Below are 20,996 nucleotides of genomic sequence, written 5' to 3' on the forward strand. Positions count from 1 at the left end.
AACTTGCTTGGCGCTTAAAGTTAGTGTTGGGGACAGGACCGTCACAAATACGATCGTTCAGTCTCAACAGGTTATCTGCAGCACAGCTTGGTTATAGTGAATGATGTCGGACGATGTTTTTTATTTTTGCTGGCATAAATGATCCACTCGCATAATGAACAGCATTTTGCGCATATGTCGGGTGATCGTCAGGGTGTCGACACATGCGAATAACCAGGAAAGATCGTCCCAACGGCTGATTGTGCACCGATGACCCATTTGTCTAAACACGCCCTTACTGATCATAGAGAAACAGTAACATACGGTACGTGCCACCACACCACAAGTCATGGGTCCATGTATACAGTCCATACCTGGCAGATCCTCGGCTTCCCGCACCACGATGTGTGCGTTTATTTCTTGCAGGCTGTTGTGTAGCTCCTCCAGTTTTTTGTTGGACTTTTTTAATATATTATCCACGTACGCCAAGTTCTTTTTATCTGTTGTAACCTTGCGTAGATTCTCCGCGCCTTCTTTAATTTTAAGTTCTTTTCTAATTTCGCGCTTGATCTGATCTTTTATTTCATCCAAATTTGGCTGTGTAAGAGGATCGGAAAAATCTAGTTTTTGATTAATACTCAAGGGTTCGGGAGCTATGTGACTTCTGGTGTCCTATAAAAAAAAGAAAAAAAATAATGTCAGGTAGTGGATACAGTATGTATATACTAATACAACACGCGATAACACAAAAGTAACGGCCTTCGGCATAGACAGTCAAGACATATTGTAATATATTTTATTAGGACAATCTGCTTATTTCTCCTCCTGAGATGATCGTTCATTTTCACAATTATCAATGATAGATTAGAATCCGCATTCAGTGAAAACAGATCAGATCAACTGCAAAAAAATGGCACATTAATGAGCCCACAGGAAGCGTACCCAATCCAATGTGTGAGAAGTACGGCAATAATGAGAATAAGCCCTAAACCATTTCTACAGCAGAAGCCTACGTGTACATATAATGTTTTCATCTTCTTCTGCATGTCTGAATACAGAGCAAGAACCGTGGGCAAGAACCGTGGACAATCGCTATCGGAAGTGACCAGCCTTGTGTTGGCACCTCTCATACCAGGACGATGCACAGGCAGAATCTGGCCACAACTGGGTTATAATTATTTCAGAAGAAAGCCCTCTTCTATTCCACACTGATTACAAGCCGGTGTGTACTGGGAGCAGCTGATGAAACCATCACTGAATATTTAATGGTCGCGGATCTTATATCTCAGACCTCACATTTCAGTGCACCCTGCTAACACCGCACACACGTGTAGTACTAACACACACCTGCCCGTCATACCAGTTACACCCACAAATATAAGGCTACGATCCCACACTCAGCTTTCAGTTCGTTTATGATGTTGCAGATTTTCTGCATCCATTAAGTAAAAATAGCTTACTAGCATTTCTTTCCAAAATCGCAATATACAGCATTAAATACTCCCTGAGAAATCATTGTGGGCACGTAGTCCTACACTCGGAAAGGTCAGCTAAATTCACGTCGTCGCACTGTATTTGACAAATCTAACGCCATTTACTAGAAGACGTATGGCAGGAGACAGGATTTCAGCCTCTGTATTATGTGGGTCTGTACACATCTTTGGCCACGTTCACACACTCAGTATTTGGTCAGTATTTTACATCAGTATCTGTAAGCCTCAGGGTATGTGCACATTGCAGCAGAAACAATGCAGATCCACAAGTGATTTACAGTGCAATGTAAATTAATGGAAAAAACACCAAGGTTACTTACCGGTAGCCGGTTTTTCCGGAACCCGTGACGGCACACCTGAGAGGGGATCCGCCCAGTCAGGACAGGAAACCCTACTGAAAATAAAAGGGCGGTACCTCTCTGTCGCTTCAGTTGGTTTTCAGAGCATGAGAGGCCCCCCTGGTTAGTATACATGGCAATCCATCACCACATCATATTAACTAAAAAAGCACCCAAAGCAATAGTGCACACCGAAGGGGTGATAAAAGGGGGGAATATACGGGTGCCGTCATGGGTTCCGGAAAAGCCGGCTACCGGTAAGTAACCTTGGTGTTTTCCCTTCCCCCATGACGGCACACCTGAGAGACTTTTGTAGAATGAAACCTTAGGGAGGGACCACCGCTTGTAGTACCCTTCTACCAAAGGTTAGGTCAGCAGAGGAAGAAAGATCTAGCCGGTAGTGCTTGAAAAAAGTTGAGGGTGAGGACCAGGTAGCGGCCTTGCAAATTTGATCAATTGATACCTCAGCTTTTTCTGCCCAGGAGGTAGCCACGGCTCTGGTGGAGTGAGCCTTGATGCCTTCAGGAACCGGAGTGCCACCCGCAGATTAGGATAAACTAATTGCCTCCCTAATCCATCTAGCAATAGTACTTTTAGCTACCCCACACCCTCTTTTGCTACCCTGAAAGGCTACGAATAGGGTTTGGTCTTTCCTCCACTGACTAGTCATAGATATGTATTGTATAGGAAAAATCAGCCGTACTCAATTGGTTGAAAGTTCAGCAAACTGTGTAGTTTCTTTATTAACATATACAATAAACATCACCAGGTGCTTTTTTAGGAGGTAAATGGGTGGCGGACTATTCAATTCGGGTAACGTTTCGACCCCAGCGGGTCTTTATCAAAACCTCACTTATGCCAAAGAGGTAGAGGAGTGGAGAAAGAGCCGAGTTCCCATAGGGCAGCTCTGGTGGAGTTGTGTGGAAGCGCGTCCGCCTGGTGGGTGATAGATATGTATTGTAACATAGATCTTCTCACATCTAGCATGTGGAACTTTTGATCCCCTGGATTTTTAGGATTACTACAGAATGATGGTAAAGTAATCTCTTGACTCCTATGGAATTTTTGAACCACCTTGGGGAGATAAGCCAGGTCTTGTCTTAGAACGATCCTGTCATCAAAAACCTGAGTATAAGGAGGGCATATTGACAGGGCCTGTAAATCACTTACCCTATGTGCCGATGTTAAGGTTACTAGTAGAACTGTTTTAAGGGTAAGTAACTTAGGTGATAACTCCTGCAAGGGCTCAAAAGGGTGTTTAGTTAGGGCTTCTAAGACTAAATTTAGATCCCAAGGAGGGATTTTTGGGATAACGACCGGCCGAGATCTACTACAAGATTTTACGAATCGCGAAACCCATCTATTTGAGGCAAGAGTACAGTTATATAGGGCCCCCAAGGCTGAAACCTGAACTTTAAGGGTGCTGGTTGCTAACCCAAGATGTAATCCTGCTTGCAGAAATTCTAGGATAGGACCCACTGGAGCCACCTTCCCCAATGGTTCACCCAGGAAGTTAAGAAATTTTTTCCATGTCCTACCATAGATCCTAGAGGTTATGGGTTTTCTGCTTTTCAATAGAGTGGAGATTAAACCCGGTGAGAATCCTTGGCGACTTAGTAACGCCCTCTCAAATTCCAGGCTGCCAGATGGAAGCCCTTCACCAGAGAGTGGGTCACTGGGCCCTGGGTTAGCAGGTCCGGAACCTCTGGCAGAATCCATGGGTCCGTTACTGACATCTGCCTTAGAAGGGAGAACCATGGTCTCCTTGGCCAAAATGGAGCTATGAAGATAATTTTCGCCTGATCCTCTCTGATCTTCCGGATCACAGCTGGAATCATCACTATTGGGGGGAATGCATAGGCCAGAGAGAATTTCCAGGGTATCAGTAGGGCATCTACTGCGAAGGGATGTTCTCTTGGATTTAACCCCTTCCTGACATCAGACGTACTATCCCGTCGAGGTGGGGTGGGCCCGTATGACCGCCGACGGGATAGTACGTCATCATCGATCAGCGGCGCTCACGGGGGGAGCGCGGCCGATCGCGGCCGGGTGTCAGCTGCATATCGCAGCTGACATCCGGCACTATGTGCCAGGAGCGGTCACGGACCGCCCCCGGCACATTAACCCCCGGCACACCGCGATCAAACATGATCGCAGTGTACCGGCGGTATAGGGAAGCATCGCGCAGGGAGGGGGCTCCCTGCGGGCTTCCCTGAGACCCCCGGAGCAACGCGATGTGATCGCGTTGCTCTGAGGGTCTCCTACCTCCCTCCTCGCCGCAGGTCCCGGATCCAAGATGGCCGCGGCATCCGGGTCCTGCAGGGAGGGAGGTGGCTTACCGAGTGTCTGCTCAGAGCAGACACTTGGAAAGCCTGCAGCCCTGCACAGCAGATCGTCGATCTGGCAGAGTGCTGTGCACACTGCCAGATCAATGATCTGTGATGTCCCCCCCTGGGACAAAGTAAAAAAGTAAAAAAAAAATTTTTCCACATGTGTAAAAAAAAAAAAAAAAAAATTCCTAAATAAATAATAATAAAAAAAAATATATTATTCCCATAAATACATTTCTTTATCTAAATAAAAAAAACAAAACAATAAAAGTACACATATTTAGTATCGCCGCGTCCGTAACGACCCAACCTATAAAACTGCCCCACTAGTTAACCCCTTCAGTAAACACCGTAAGAAAAAAAAAAAAAAAACGAGGCAAAAAACAACGCTTTATTACCATACCGCCGAACAAAAAGTGGAATAACACGCGATCAAAAAGACTGATATAAATAACCATGGTACCGCTGAAAACGTCATCTTGTCCCGCAAAAAACAAGCCGCCATACAGCATCATCAGCAAAAAAATAAAAAAGTTATAGTCCTGAGAATAAAGCGATACCAAAATAATTATTTTTTCTATATTTTAGTTTTTATCGTATAAAAGCGCCAAAACATAAAAAAATGATATAAATGAGATATCGCTGTAATCGTACTGACCCGACGAATAAAACTGCTTTATCAATTTTACCAAACGCGGAACGGTATAAACGCCTCTCCCAAAAGAAATTCATGAATAGCAGGTTTTTGGTCATTCTGCCTCACAAAAATCGGAATAAAAAGCGATCAAAAATGGTCACGTGTCCTAAAATGTTACCAATAAAAACGTCAACTCGTCCCGCAAAAAACAAGACCTCACATGACTCTGTGGAGCAAAATGTGGAAAAATTATAGGTCTCAAAATGTGGAGACGCAAAAACTTTTTTGCTATAAAAAGCGTCGCTGGTTTCACACTTGCGTTTTTGTCTGCAGCGTTTTTTGCACAAAAAAACGCATGCGTTTTTTCCCTATATTTGACATTGAAAACGCATGCGTTTTTTTTGTACGCGTTTGGTCGCGTTTTCAAACGCATGCGGTTTTTTTCTGCATGCGTTCATTTTCAGAAATACAACCTGCAGTATTTTCTTGCGTTTTTAAGCACATGCGTTTGTTTGCGTTAAAAACGCATGCATTTTTATCAAAAAAAAACAGAAAACACACTGAAAAGCCACCCACCACCATCAAGGTGATAAAGGGATCCAAACCCTAACCCTACCCCTAAACTCATCCCTAACCGTTTAATGAACATTTTCTGACAGTCATAGTGCCACGTATTTCAGTGCCACGTATTTCAGTGCCACGTATTTCAGTGCCACGTATTTCAGTGCCACGTATTTCAGTGCCACGTATCACGTATTTCAGTGCCACGTGTTTCAGTGCCACGTATTTCAGTGCCACGTATCACGTATTTCAGTGCCACGTATTTCAGTGCCACGTATTTCAGTGCCACGTATTTCAGTGCCACGTATTTCAGTGCCACGTATTTCAGTGCCACGTATTTCAGTGCCACGTATTTCAGTGCCACGTATCACGTATTTCAGTGCCACGTGTTTCAGTGCCACGTATTTCAGTGCCACGTATCACGTATTTCAGTGCCACATATTTTAGTGCCACGTATTTCAGTGCCACGTATTTCAGTGCCACGTATTTCAGTGCCACGTATTTCAGTGCCACGTATTTCAGTGCCACGTGTTTCAGTGCCACGTATTTCAGTGCCACGTATCACATATTTCAGTGCCACGTATTTCAGTGCCACGTATTTCAGTGCCACGTATTTCAGTGCCACGTATTTCAGTGCCACGTATTTCAGTGCCACGTATCACGTATTTCAGTGCCACGTGTTTCAGTGCCACGTATTTCAGTGCCACGTATCACGTATTTCAGTGCCACGTATCACGTATTTCAGTGCCACATATTTTAGTGCCACGTATTTCAGTGCCACGTATTTCAGTGCCACGTATTTCAGTGCCACGTATTTCAGTGCCACGTATTTCAGTGCCACGTATTTCAGTGCCACGTATTTCAGTGCCACGTATTTCAGTGCCACGTGTTTCAGTGCCACGTATCACATATTTCAGTGCCACGTATTTAAGTGCCACGTATTTAAGTGCCACGTATTTCAGTGCCACGTATTTCAGTGCCACGTATTTCAGTGCCACGTATCACATATTTCAGTGCCATGTATTTAAGTGCCACGTATTTCAGTGCCACGTATTTCAGTGCCACGTATTTCAGTGCCACGTATTTCAGTGCCACGTATCACGTATTTCAGTGCCACGTGTTTCAGTGCCACGTATTTAAGTGCCACGTATCACGTATTTCAGTGCCACGTATTTCAGTGCCACGTATTTCAGTGCCACGTATTTCAGTGCCACGTATTTCAGTGCCACGTATTTCAGTGCCACGTATTTCAGTGCCACGTATTTCAGTGCCACGTATTTCAGTGCCACGTATTTTAGTGACACGTATTTCAGTCACGTTTAGGGTTAGGGTTAGGGGTAGGGTTAGGGCTAGGGTTGGAGGTAAAGTTAGGGTTTGGATTACATTTACGTTTGGATTAGGGTTGGGATTAGAATTATGGGTGTGTCAGGGCTAGGGGTGTGGTTAGGGTTACCGTTGGGATTAGGGTTAGGGGTGTGTTTGGGTTAGGGTTTCAGGTAGAATTGGGGAGTTTCCACTGTCCAGGCACATCAGGGGCTCTCCAAGCGCGACATGGCGTCCAATCTCAATTCCAGCCAATTCTGCGTTGAAAAAGTAAAACAGTGCTCCTTCCCTTCCGAGCTCTCCCGTGCGCCCAAAAAGGGGTTTACCCCAACATATGTGTTATCAGTGTACTCGGGACAAATTGAACAACAACTTCTGGGGTCCAAGTTCTCTTGTTATCCTTAGGAAAATAAAAATTTGGGGGGCTAAAAATCATTTTTGTGGGAAAAAAAAGATGTTTTATTTTCACGGCTCTGCGTTATAAACTGTAGTGAAACACTTGGGGGTTCAAAGTTCTCACAACACATCTAGATAAGTTCCTTGGGAGGTCTAGTTTCCAATATGGGGTCACTTGTGGGGGGTTTGTACTGTTTGGGTACATCAGGGGCTCTGCAAATGCAACGTGACGCCTGCAGACCAATCCATTTAAGGCTGCATTCCAAATGGCGCTCCTTCCCTTCCGAGCTCTGTCATGCGCCCAAACAGTGGTTCCCCCCCACATATGGGGTATCAGCGTACTCAGGACAAATTGGAAAACAAATTTTGGGGTCCAATTTATTCTGTTACCCTTGTAAAAATACAAAGCTGGGTGCTAAAAAATCATTTTTGAGAAAAAAAATAAAAATTATTTTCACGGCTCTGCGTTATAATCTGTAGTGAAACACTTGGGGGTTCAAAGCTCTCAAAACACATCTAGATAAGATCCTTAGGGGGTCTACTTTCCAAAATGGTGTCACTTGTAGGGAGTTTCAATGTTTAGGCACATCAGGGGCTCTCCAAACGCAACATGGCGTCCCATCTCAATTCCAGTCAATTTTGCATTGAAAAGTCAAATGGCGCTCCTTCCCTTCCAAGCTCTGCCATGCGCCCAAACAATGGTTTACACCCACATATGGGGTATCAGCGTACTCAGGACAAATTGGCCAACATTTTTTGGGGTCCAATTTCTTCTCTTACCCTTGGGAAAATAAAAAATTGGGGGCAAAAAGATCATTTTTGTGAAAAAATATGATTTTTTATTTTTACGGCTCTGCATTATAAACTTCTGTGAAGCACTTGGTGGGTCAAAGTGCTCACCACACATCTAGATAAGTTCCTTAGGGGGTCTACTTTCCAAAATGGTGTCACTTGTAGGGAGTTTCAATGTTTAGGCACATCAGGGGCTCTCCAAACGCAACATGGCGTCCCATCTCAATTCCAGTCAATTTTGCATTGAAAAGTCAAATGGCGCTCCTTCCCTTCCAAGCTCTGCCATGCGCCCAAACAATGGTTTACACCCACATATGGGGTATCAGCGTACTCAGGACAAATTGGCCAACATTTTTTGGGGTCCAATTTCTTCTCTTACCCTTGGGAAAATAAAAAATTGGGGGCGAAAAGATCATTTTTGTGAAAAAATATGATTTTTTATTTTTACGGCTCTGCATTATAAACTTCTGTGAAGCACTTGGTGGGTCAAAGTGCTCACCACACATCAAGATAAGTTCCTTAGGGGGTCTACTTTCCAAAATGGTGTCACTTGTAGGGGGTTTCAGTGTTTAGGCACATCAGGGGCTCTCCAAACGCAACATGGCGTCCCATCTCAATTCCAGTCAATTTTGCATTGAAAAGTCAAATGGCGCTCCTTCCCTTCCAAGCTCTGCCATGCGCCCAAACAATGGTTTACACCCACATATGGGGTATCATCGTACTCAGGACAAATTGCACAACATTTTTTGGGGTCCAATTTCTTCTCTTACCCTTGGGAAAATAAAAAATTGGGGGCGAAAAGATCATTTTTGTGAAAAAATATGATTTTTTATTTTTACGGCTCTGCATTATAAACTTCTGTGAAGCACTTGGTGGGTCAAAGTGCTCACCACACATCAAGATAAGTTCCTTAGGGGGTCTACTTTCCAAAATGGTGTCACTTGTAGGGGGTTTCAGTGTTTAGGCACATCAGGGGGTCTCCAAACGCAACATGGCGTCCCATCTCAATTCCAGTCAATTTTGCATTGAAAAGTCAAATGGCGCTCCTTTCCTTCCGAGCTCTGCCATACGCCCAAACAGTGGTTTACCCCCACATATGGGGTATCAGCGTACTCAGGACAAATTGTACAACAACTTTGGCGGTCCATTTTCTCCTGTTACCCTTGGTAAAATAAAACAAATTGGAGCTGAAATAAATTTTGTGTGAAAAAAAGTTAAATGTTCATTTTTATTTAAACATTCCAAAAATTCCTGTGAAACACCTGAAGGGTTAATAAACTTCTTGAAAGTGGTTTTGAGTACCTTGAGGGGTGCAGTTTTTAGAATGGTATCACACTTGGGTATTTTCTATCATATAGACCCCTCAAAATGACTTCAAATGAGATGTGGTCCCTAAAAAAAAATGGTGTTGTAAAAATGAGAAATTGCTGGTCAACTTTTAACCCTTATAACTCCGTCACAAAAAAAAATTTTGGTTCCAAAATTGTACTGATGTAAAGTAGACATGTGGGAAATGTTACTTATTAAGTATTTTGCGTGACATATGTCTGTGATTTAAGGGCATAAAAATTCAAAGTTGGAAAATTGCAAAATTTTCAAAATTTTCGCCAAATTTCCATTTTTTTCACAAATAAACGCAAGTTATATCGAATAAATTTTACCACTAACATGAAGTACAATATGTCACGAGAAAACAATGTCAGAATCGCCAAGATCCGTCAAAGCGTTCCAGAGTTATAGCCTCATAAAGGGACAGTGGTCAGAATTGTAAAAATTGGCCCGGTCATTAACGTGCAAACCACCCTTGGGGGTGAAGGGGTTAAGGAGCAGTACTTTTTGACTTTTTTTGTTGTGTGAGTTGGCAAACAAGTCTATTTCTGGTGTGCCCCAGGCTTGGACTATTTGTTGGAATATCTGGGGGTTTAGGGACCATTCCCCCTGTCTTATGCCTCTGCGACTCAGGAAGTCTGCTTGTGTGTTTTCTATGCCTTTGATGTGTAGCGCCGACAGAGATGACAGGTGTTGTTCTGCCAACTGAAAGTAGTTTTGATGCTTCCATGAGGCCTTTGGACCTCGTCCCCCCCCCTGATGATTGACAAATGCCACCACTGCTCGATTGTCCGTCAGGATTCGAGTATTGGAACCCCGGAGTAAAGGGAGAAAATGTCTTAGGGCTTTCTCCACTGCCCATAGCTCTTTTTCGTTTGACCCATAGTTTTTTTTCTCGTAAGGACCAGGTTCCTTGTACAGAGTGAGACCTCAGGTGAGCCCCCCAACCTGTACCGCTTGCGTCGGTCGTGATGATGTCTTTGACCGGATTTTGCCACTGGACCCCCATAGTCAGGTGGTCTTCCACCGTCCACCAAACTAGGGAATCCCTTACGCCCAGGGAGAGACATAGATTTCCTTCTAAATGCCCTCTTAACAGTCTTTGAGCTGAGAGAACTTCCCACTGTAGTTGTCTTAGGTGGAATTGTGCCCATCCTACTGCCGGAATACACGATGTTAACGAGCCTAGTAGGGACATCGCCTTTCTCAGAGTCATTGCTGGTTGATGTATTGCTGTACTGGCCAGGTTTATTATCTTGGCTACTTTGTTTTCTGGAAGGAGGCAGAGCTGACGCTCGGAGTCCAGCATTAACCCCAGGAAGGACTGTAGTTTTACTGGTAGTAATCTTGACTTGGGGATATTTATTATCCAACCCAGCTCCATTAGAGTTGATGTTACCACTGATACTTGATGAGTGCAGTGGGACTCTGACCTCCCTATTACAAGGAAATCGTCCAGATATGGGACAATTACTACGTCCCGGGACCGGAGGTATGACATTACTTCCACCATTATTTTGGTGAAAACTCTGGGGGCTGTAGACAGGCCGAATGGAAGGGCTGTATATTGGTAATGCTTTACCGAGCTACTCAAGTATTTCCGATATTCCTGATGTATTGGTATATGGTAGTATGCATCCTTTAAGTCTATTACTGCCCTGAAGCAGTGTTGGAAGAGAAGTTTTATGGTCGTGTTTATAGACTCCATCTTGAAGGAGTAGTTCTCTATAGATTGGTTGAGCTTCCTTAGATTTATTATAGTTCTCCAAGAACCATCCAGTTTTTGGATTAAGAAGAGGGGGGAGTAAAACCAGTCTCTTTCTTCCTGAATCGGGACTTCCTGAAGAACCTTTTTGTGGATAAGTCCCAAGACCTCGGTTTCCAGGGCAGATTGTTCCTGCTGGGATTTTCTTCAGGGAGTTATTATAAAGTTTCGCATGGGTGGACAGACGAATTTTATTTTTAGGCCGTCTTTGATAATATTCATGACCCAGGTACTGGGGGAGATATTTACCCAGGCCGGAAAGAAGAGGGAGAGTCTTCCTCCCACTTCTGGCGTAATGTCATTGGGGGGATTTTTTTGCCTTTGTAGAGGGCCCTTTAAACATATAGCCCGATCCTCTCTTATCCTTAAAGTCCCAATTTTTCCTCTCCCCTGGGGGGCGACCAGTTATATCTTCTCCTCCGAAAAAAAGTTTTTTTGGAATCTTTAGGGATATTGGGAAAAACTTTCTTTTCATCTCCTGCATGTTCCAGGATCTCTTCAAGTTTTTTCCCAAAAAGAAGTTGGCCGTCACATGGAATGGAGCACAGCTTGTGTTTAGATGGCAAATCCCCCGGACAACCCTTGAGCCAAAGGGCTCTTCTTGCCGCATTGGACAAGCTCGCTGCTCTGGCCGTTAGTCTTGCGGAATCTGCAGAAGAGTCTGCCAAAAGAGCTGCTGCTTCTTGCACTAAAGATATATTTGCAAGGATGTCGGTTCTGGGTACTTTGTCCCTTAGCTGATCCTTTATCTGCTGTAGCCAGACCATTAAGGTACCATCACACTAGGCGATATCGCCAGCGATCCGTGACGTTGCAGCGACCTGGATAGCGATATCGCTGTATTTGACACGCAGCAGCGATCTGGATCCCGCTGTGAAATTGCTGGTCGCTGCTAGAAGGTCTGCACTTTATTTGGTCGCTAGGTCGCCGTGTATCGCCGTGTTTGACAGCAAAAGCAACGATACCAGCGATATTTTACACTGGTAACCAGGGTAAACATCGGGTTACTAAGCGCAGGGCCGCGCTTAGTAACCCGATGTTTACCCTGGTTACCAGCGTAAAAGTTAAAAAAACAAACAGCACATACTCACCAGCGCGTCCCTCAGCCTCTGCTTCCTGACACTGACTGAGCGCCGGCCCTAAACTGAAAGTGAAAGCACAGCGGTGACGTCACCGCTGTGCTGTTAGGGCCGGAGCTCAGTCAGTGTCAGGAAGCAGAGGCTGAGGGACGCGCTGGTGAGTATGTGCTGTTTGTTTTTTTAACTTTTACGCTGGTAACCAGGGTAAACATCGGGTTACTAAGCGCGGCCCTGCGCTTAGCAACCCGATGCTTACCCTGGTTACCCGGGGACCTCGGCATCGTTGGTCGCTGGAGAGCGGTCTGTGTGACAGCTCTCCAGCGACCAAACAGCGACGCTGCAGCGATCGGCATCACTGTCGCTATCGCTGCAGCGTCGCTTAATGTGACGGTACCTTTAGAGCACGGGCCATACATGTGCCAGCAATTGCTGGCTTCAGGCCCCCCGCTGAGGCTTCCCAGATATGTCTCAGAAAACCATCTGCTTTTTTATCAAAGGGGTCTTTAAGAACACCCGAGTCTTCTAATGGAAGGGATGATCTATTTAAACATTTGGCTACTGCCCCGTCAATTTTAGGGATCTTCTCCCAGGATTCAGAGTCTTTATCCTCATAAGGATATCTCCTTTTGGATGAAGAGGGCAAAGAACCCATTTTTTTTTCAGGTTTTTTCCACTCTTTCTCAATTAATGCTTTGATTTTCGCATTGACCGGAAACGTGTGTTTCCTCCTTTCTTCTAAGCCACCAAACATGACATCTTCTAATGACCTAGGTGTCTTCTCCTCTTTAAGACCCATTGCAGATCTAACTGCTTTAACTAATTTGTCTACGTCCTCAGCTGGAAAACATGGACGACCTCCTGAATCACTGTCCGAGGAGGAATCTGAAGACTGGACAGAGGCCGAGGAGGTAGAGGGAGATCGGGATGGTTTATGACTCTCCTGTCTCTGAGAGGCATCTGACTCTGTAGACGCCTAAGGGTACTGTCACACTATACGATTTACCAACGATCACGACCAGCGATACGACCTGGCCGTGATCGTTGGTAAGTGGTTGTGTGGTCGCTGGGGAGCTGTCACACAGTCAGCTCTCCAGCGACCAATGATGCCGAAGGCCCCGGGTAACCAGGGTAAACATCGGGTTACTAAGCGCAGGGCCGCACTTAGTAACCCAATGTTTACCCTGGTTACCATCGTAAAAGTAAAAAAAAAAAAAAACAGTACATACTTACATTCCGGTGTCTGTCCCCCGGCGTTCTGCTTCTCTCCACTGTGTCTGCGCCAGCCGGAAAGCACAGCGGTGACGTCAGACGTCACCGCTGTGCTGTGTTTTCCGGCCGGCCAGCGCTCACAGTGCAGAGAAGCAGAACGCCGGGGGACAGACACCGGAATGTAAGTATGTACTGTTTGTTTTTTTTTACTTTTACGCTGGCAACCACGGTAAACATCGGGTTACTAAGCGCGGCCCTGCGCTTAGTAACCCGATGTTTACCCTGGTTACAAGCGAACGCAACGCTGGATCGCTGTCACACACAACGATCCAGCGATGACAGCGGGAGATCCAGCGACGAAAGAAAGTTCCAAACGATCTGCTACGATGTACGATTCTCAGCAGGGTCCCTGATCGCTGCTGCGTGTCAGACACAGCGATATCGTATGGATATCGCTGGAACGTCACGGATCGTACCGTCGTAGCGACAAAAGTGCCACTGTGTGACAGTACCCTTACGGCTTCTCCTTCTCGGTTTATTAAGGGCCAATTTCAAGGAGTCTTTTATTTCAGCCTGTATTATGGCTTTAAGGCTAGTGGCGAAATTAGGGGTTTCTTCTTGTATAGTCTTACTAATGCAGTTAGCACAGAGATCCTTCTGCCACTGAACTGTAAGCGGGTCTTTACAAAAGGGCACACTCTCGGTTCTTTGTTTTACCGCTAGCTTTCCTGGACCCCTAGTGATCAAAACAGAAAAAATAGACCTGTTACCATAAGGGTGACATTCACATAGATCACTCACCACCACCGACAATCAAGGGTACCGATTTTGGAGGCTGGACAGATGCATGTGAAGCGTCCCTCCTGGAGGCCGACGAATCTTGCCGGACAGGACGACTTCTGCTCCTACCACTTGAGCGGCTGCTCCTGGTATGCTGGTGGCTCGGCTAGGCATCTGGCGAGAGCTCCTGCTGCTGCTGCGATGGCGGCTGCTGCTGCTCTTGCTGCCCCACTTCCATGATGACGTTTTTGGGCACGAGTGCGTCTTCTGTGGTTATCACCCCTTTTATGGGGGATCCACTGCACTCCCCGCCTCCTCCGGTGCCCAATAGTGGCCCCTCCCCTGCTCTGCCGCGCCGTCGAAGTCTTTATCCATCGGCCGGCATTTTCTTCATGGGCGCCGCCATCTTGGATCCGGCGCCCGTCCCCGACGTCACGCGGACACACCCATTCCCAGCGTGCCTTGCACGTGACGTCAGACGAGCGACCCGGAAGCGGCCGCCGCACCTGGACACCGGCAGAGAGAGGAGGGCGGCATGGCAGCCATGGAAGGAACCCGGCCCTCTGACCATGCTGCACAAACGCCCGCTCGGACGCAGCGAACCGGAGGACCTGCGGACGGCGCATCCAGGACCCGAACTCTGACGCACAGGCGCTGCCTATTCTTCCACGCCAGGACGGGATCTGGGTAAGTGGAATCACCGCTGTGTTCAGCACAAGGGTCCCTGTCAGGACAGGAAACCCAACTGAAGTGACAGAGAGGTACCGCCCTTTTTTTTCAGTAGGGTTTCCTGTCCTGACTGGGTGGATCCCCTCTCTCAGGTGTGCCGTCATGGGGGAAGGGAAAAAAATGCAGTGCTGATGGTGCGGAACAGTCCGAACGGAAAACGCAGATTAAAAAAAAAAGGACCATGTCAATTCTTTTTGCAGATCTGCTGCGTTTCTGCACCCATTCCATAATAGAAATCTGCAGGGGTAAAAAAGGAAGAAATACGCACAAAAGTCTGCAATGTGTGCACATACCAAAAAAAGCACAGATTCTGACCTGCGTTTTCTGCCAAGAAATGCAGAATCTGCACAGAAAATTCCACAGTCAAATCTTCAACGTGTGCACATAGCCTAAACCAGGAATGGAACAATCAGAGGAAAAGTATAATAGATAGTGATGAGCGAGTGTACTCGTTGCTTGGGTTTTCCTGAGCATACTCGGGTGATCTCCGAGTATTTGTTAGTGCTCGGAGATTTAGTTTTTGTCCACGCAGCTGAATGATTTACATCTACTAGCCAGCCTGAGTACATGTGGGGGTTGCCTGGTAGCTAGGGAATCCCCACATGTAATCAAGCTGGCTAAAGACGGAAATCATGCAGCTGCGTCAACAAAAACGAAATCTCCGAGCACTAACAAATACTCGGAGACCACGTGAGCGTGTTTGGGAAAACCAAAGCAATGAGTACACTCGCTCATCACTAATAGAGACACGTCACCACTTCTGGATTTATCACCCGCTCCTGGTACTGGCTTACACAACGTGTGAACGCGGCCATAGAGCCATTAAGGTGGTCTAATCCGTGTCAGGTTTTTCCAAGCAGAGTCCAAAAAAAAAAAAAAGCATAAAATACAAAGCTGCAAGAATTGACACGCTGCAGATCTGAATCGGTTGCAAATCTGCAGACAAAATAAGCAAAAGGTGCACGAGGTTTCACTTTGCTGATACTGTACAACGCTTCGTATTTTTTGCATCAAATTCATACAGAAAAAGAAAGAAAAGCAACACAAACGCAACGTGTGCACACAGCCTAAGGCTATGTGCACACGTCAGGATTTCTTGCAGAAATTTCCTGAACAAAACCGGACACTTTCTGCAAGAAATCCGCATGCGGATTTTTCGCGGTTTTTTTTTTTTCGAATTTTTCCGGAGCTTTTGGGATGAAATAATATAATGGGAAATCCGCAAAAAATACGCAAAATTAATGAACTGCTGCGTTTTTTTCTGCGATGCATTTTTTTTCGCAGAGAACAATGCAACATATGCACAAAAATTGCTGAATGCATTATAAATGATGGGATGCATATGTATGCGTATTTTAAGCGTTTTTATCGCGTTTTGATAGTGGAAAAACGTGAAAAAAAAATGCGAAAAATCCAGAACGTGTGCACACAGCCTTATAGTGCGTCCACAGAAAGCAGAAACCCTGCAGATTTGCCATGTGGAGTTGCATACAGTAACTTTACAGAGGATTACAGGATTATGGTACCAGCCACGGGGATGAGATCTCAACAAATGTCTGATGCGGTTTTTTCACATGAAATTTCACCACTTTCATTGTAGAAGTGTGAAATCAGCAGGACGATTTTCAGCGCCACAAGGAAGATGAGCAGAATTCCCACCCTGTGCAGATGGAGCGCAGGTAGCAACAACGTGGCTGCCACAATGGGCATCTGGATTATAGTAAGAAATGTCACTTCCAATCGGAGGAACACAGGCGATGGCGGCAGCAGCACAGTGGAGGGGAAACAGATTCCTGTGCAGTTACCGAGTCACAAGAAGTGGTTTCAGTAGTTTATGCAGAATCGCTATAAATAGCCACGTCTGGGAACAATGGCCGAGCGCCCGGCGTCCTGCACATGATGAGGTGTCGGCTGCCTCTCACCAATCCACTGCTGGTGATACATCAGCGATCTGCCGCAGATTAGTGTACGAGCCTCCGAATATCACCCCAACTTCTACCTCTGACTACAAGCACACGTTTAGGGAAAGGGGCGAGAAGAGAAGGCCAAGAAATCAAAACCAGCAGAGATACATGATATTGTAGCAGCCCAAATTTGATTTAGAAATTAATTACTTAATTTAATTAATTTCCTCGCACGAGTGATATACAACTTTGCAATTTTACTTTTGATTCAAAACCCTCTCCATTCTCAAGAACAGAGCTCCACTGCAATCGGTGGCCAGTATCCTAGGCTTGGAGTGCAGCGCTTACAAGCTCTTTACTATAGACTTGTATAGAGCGCCAATGTACGAGTTGTTTTTCTAATCTAAAATCTCAGTGTTCAGGTAAATTGCCGTGTTGGCACTTTGCGATAAACAAGTGGGTTTTGGATTGAAGTTTGGGCACTTGGGTGTCTAAAAGGTTCTCCACCACGGAGATAGCCATACCACACAAAAACATTTATAGATCACATTTCCCTCATCTCTGCTTCATATCAGCACCATTTGTAAAATGTTATTTTATTTTGTTAGCCTTTTAGGAGGTTGAAAAATGTAGCAGTAATTTTTAATTTTTTCAATAAAAATAGCAACATTTACTTTTTGAGGGACCTATCCAGGTTTGACGTGACCTATATATTGGAAAACATCCAGAAGTGATACCATTTTAAAAACAGCACTTCCTGACATATTGAATACCGCTGTCAGGTAGTTTATTTACCCTTCAGGTGATTTTCAGCAATTAAAGGGAACCTGTCACCCACACAATGGAAGGTGGGCTAAGCCCACCGGCATCAGGGGCTTATCTACAGCATTCTGGAACGCTGTAGATAAACCCCCCCAATGTATCCTGAAAGATGAGAAAAAGAGGTTAGATTATACTCACCCAGGGACGGTCCTGCTGCGGTCTGGTCCGGGGCCTCCCATCTTCTTACGATCACGCCCTCTGGTCTTCACGCTGCGGCTCCGGCACAGGCGTACTTTGTCTGCGCTGTTGAGGGCAGAGCAAAGTACTGCAGTGCGCAGGCGCCAGGAAAGGTCAGAGAGGCCCAGCGCCTGCGCACTGCGGTACTTTGCTCTGACCTCAACAGGGCACACAAAGTACGCCTGCCCGGAGCCGCAGCATGAAGACAAGAAGAGGACGTCATCGTATGAAGATAGGAGGCCCTGGACAGCGACACCCATCGGACCGGACCGCAGCAGGACCGTCCCTGGGTGAGTATAATATAACCTCTTTTTCTCATCTTTCAGGATACATTGGGGGCTTATCTACAGCATTACAGAATGCTGTAGATAAGCCCCTGATGCCGGTGGGCTTAGCTCGCCTTCGATTTTGGGGGTCACAGGTTCCCTTTAATGCAAAGTGACATAACAGGAATGAAAAAGTGTATTTTTACCACCTAAATGTCGTTAACGTTTGAACAGGTCACTATAACAGGCAGACTCTAAGGCCGTTTTTCGGCCATGAATTGCGATGGCAAACACCATGACCACACGATCATGATCTCAGGGTGCCGATGGGGTTAAAGAGGAAGCCCCCACATTGTTAACTATTTATAAAATGTAGTCATTATTGACAGCAGCATCTAAGGGGTTAAACGGCCATGGTTGGTGCAAACACTGATCATGGCTGATGCAGCATTTTGTCAGCTATAGTAGACACCCGACAGCTGCTGGATTGTCACCTGTATGGGGATGCTAGTCTCTTATATATCAGGTCAGTGAAAAGACGTACTGGCGGTCATTAAGGGGTTAAATAGAGGAGGTTAGTGAATTAAACATGAGTTCTGAAACCACAAAAAATGTCGATCTTTTAAAGTGACTTCAATCATTTATCTAAAAATGTTCTGTTATCCTATCCCCGCATTAGTCACCCGGGTGTAGCACAGAAGAGAGACGGATGAAGAACAGTCCTAGCTGGCCAGGAGCATCTGACTGTGATCAGGACAACTTACCAACACTGGTACAGACCCCGCTGCACATGTGGAAGAGGTGATGTGGTTTCTGTAAAAGCACAGGACATACTTACAGCCATGGCGCAGATCAGTAGTATAAAACCTGAACGTAAGAGGTAAATACTGTATGTGCAGAGAATGCCACATGCTGGCACAATACCTCCAGAGAAGGCCAACAGAAGGCCATAGGACCACTGGTACTGAAGCAGTGGGCAGATTTAGAACAGAAGGTATGGGCCATTTGCCATTCTAGGCAGAAAAATGAGGTTTTTGGCAATTTTCTGCTAGGAAACCGTGGGTCCTGGCATTCATATGGATGTTACTTTGACATGAATCAACTAAATGAATGAAAATAATATACGATACTTAGTTAACATGTTTCCTGATCAAGGGTATTGAAGGGTATTTATTCATTATGTTTCTGTCTTTGGTTTCTTCTACTAAACATGTATGGAAAAAAAAAAAAAAGATCTCAGCGCGGCTGTGGTGTAACGAGCCCCCGGTGCAGACAATGGGCCACTGGCATTACAGGAGAATGTGCATATTTCCCAGCTGAGTAATCGCCATTGTGGGATGAACCAGGTTAAGAAGCGGCATCAGAGGCACAATTTACATTCAGCAATGTTAGTAACCAGAGCGTCCCGGTTTGCAGTTCCTGGAAGCGCTTTCTCGTACAAAGACCCGAGCTGTGATTCAGATTTAGTTAAATCCTAGGATTCTGGCTAGAACTTAGCAGACTAATACGTCAGTCTATTAAGTCTGGGATTCCTGCTGCCAGCGATTTGTTCTCCACTTCTACAGGCCAATATCACAGCCCAGAACAAAGTGAGAACTATTGGCACATCCACAGGATGTCTGAGCAGCAATGACCCTGCGCCGATCTGCCAGGGAGGATGGCACGACCGCCAGTCCCTGAAAAACAGAGGGTCTGTAACGCCCGGGAAACCACCCAGAAATATAGACGTTGGGTATAAGCGCATGCCGTTTTTTTTAGTTGCTGGCTTACACGCCGAGGATTACCTGGAAAAGACGCTTTAGGAAAACGGCGCCTGTGTTTTATCCTGAAGCGTCTTTTTTTGCTGTATCTTTTCACGTCTTTTTATGTGCTAATAGTGAGCAGAAGCTGCCGCCTGAAGAACGCTCAGGTCACTTTCTTTAAATGCTTTGGAAGCTTAAAGCGGTTGAAAAAAATAAATAAATAAATTACGCATGCACAGCAGCTTGTGTTTTACATCGCTGTGGAGATGGTCATTATTGTTCACATTTACTTAGCACTTTTCAGGCAGTTTCCAGCTGAAAAAAAAAAAAATGTGTTGTGCACATACCCTAAAGAGGAAGAATTCACTAAAGTCCAGGAGAACTCCATTTATAGCCAAGAAAGACGAGCGCACGGAGCTTCACATGGGCAGCAACGTCTGCAATGAACATGGCTCAACAGTAAGGACTTGTTCACAAGTCACTTTTTTTCACTGTACTGCATATGTTTCTCATCCTTTTTTTCTATATGTCCGGTTTTACAATCTAGGTGTGATCCGGATAATGCCATCCATGCACAGACTGTCTGCAATAAGCCTGAAAGACGTCAGGTTTTTATTTATCAGAAAAAGACTGAGTTTCGTCAGTGATTTTCAACAGAACACTTTTTTTTTTTTCTTCTCATCACTGAAAAAAAACTAAGTTTCTCTCCCTTCTAGTGAAAAACGGACCGCACATTGATGGCGGACTCAGACTTGCATTCCCGATTTTGAGCCGACACTCGACTCAATATATGACCTGCTTCTGTGAATTTGCACGGACCACTAGGTCCAAGGAAAGAAAGAAAAAAAAAATCTGACATGCCAAAAGCCCCACAGACCATCATAGGTACGAATGCTATCTGTGAAAAATATGGATCGCACCGATACAAAAACCTGACGTCTGAACGAGGCCTTACAAAGAGTGCAAAAATATAATGAGCCAAATAATCGAAGTGCCCAAACACACTCCTCCTGACAGCTACTGTTTGCGCTCAGTGAATGTACAATATTTTATGGAAAATTACAACATCTCATCCCATGTATGAGCCTGTACACAGGGGCACAATGTCATGTGCAGATTTGTTGCACACAATGAGGCTCCCCGTGGCCGCCTGTCACACAGCACAATGTGCCGTCCTCTTTAATAAGGAAACCTTTTAGAAGACACTGACAGCTGCTCCTTCATTTCTCCCCTGCAGTTCTTCCTTTTAAAGCTCCTTAGAACAGATGTCCGGCTTACCTTATTAAATATGGACTTCAATATTTATAGAGATGGAGCAATACATGTCCTGCAAAGCTAAGCCATC

General features: G+C 45.4%; 1 protein-coding gene across 2 annotated transcripts in view; it reads right to left on the minus strand.

Moving 5' to 3' along the window:
- The window catches only part of PKN2 (protein kinase N2), a 140,653-nt gene that overhangs the window by 48,259 nt on the left and 71,398 nt on the right, over positions 1-20,996 (minus strand). For both annotated transcript variants that reach the window (XM_077276584.1, XM_077276585.1), the window contains exon 2: positions 354-651. In XM_077276584.1, coding sequence (XP_077132699.1) covers positions 354-651 — 298 coding nt within the window. The remainder of the gene's footprint in view (positions 1-353; positions 652-20,996) is intronic.

This window comes from Ranitomeya variabilis, chromosome 8 (genome assembly GCF_051348905.1).
Source record: "Ranitomeya variabilis isolate aRanVar5 chromosome 8, aRanVar5.hap1, whole genome shotgun sequence".
Lineage (NCBI taxonomy): Eukaryota > Metazoa > Chordata > Amphibia > Anura > Dendrobatidae > Ranitomeya > Ranitomeya variabilis.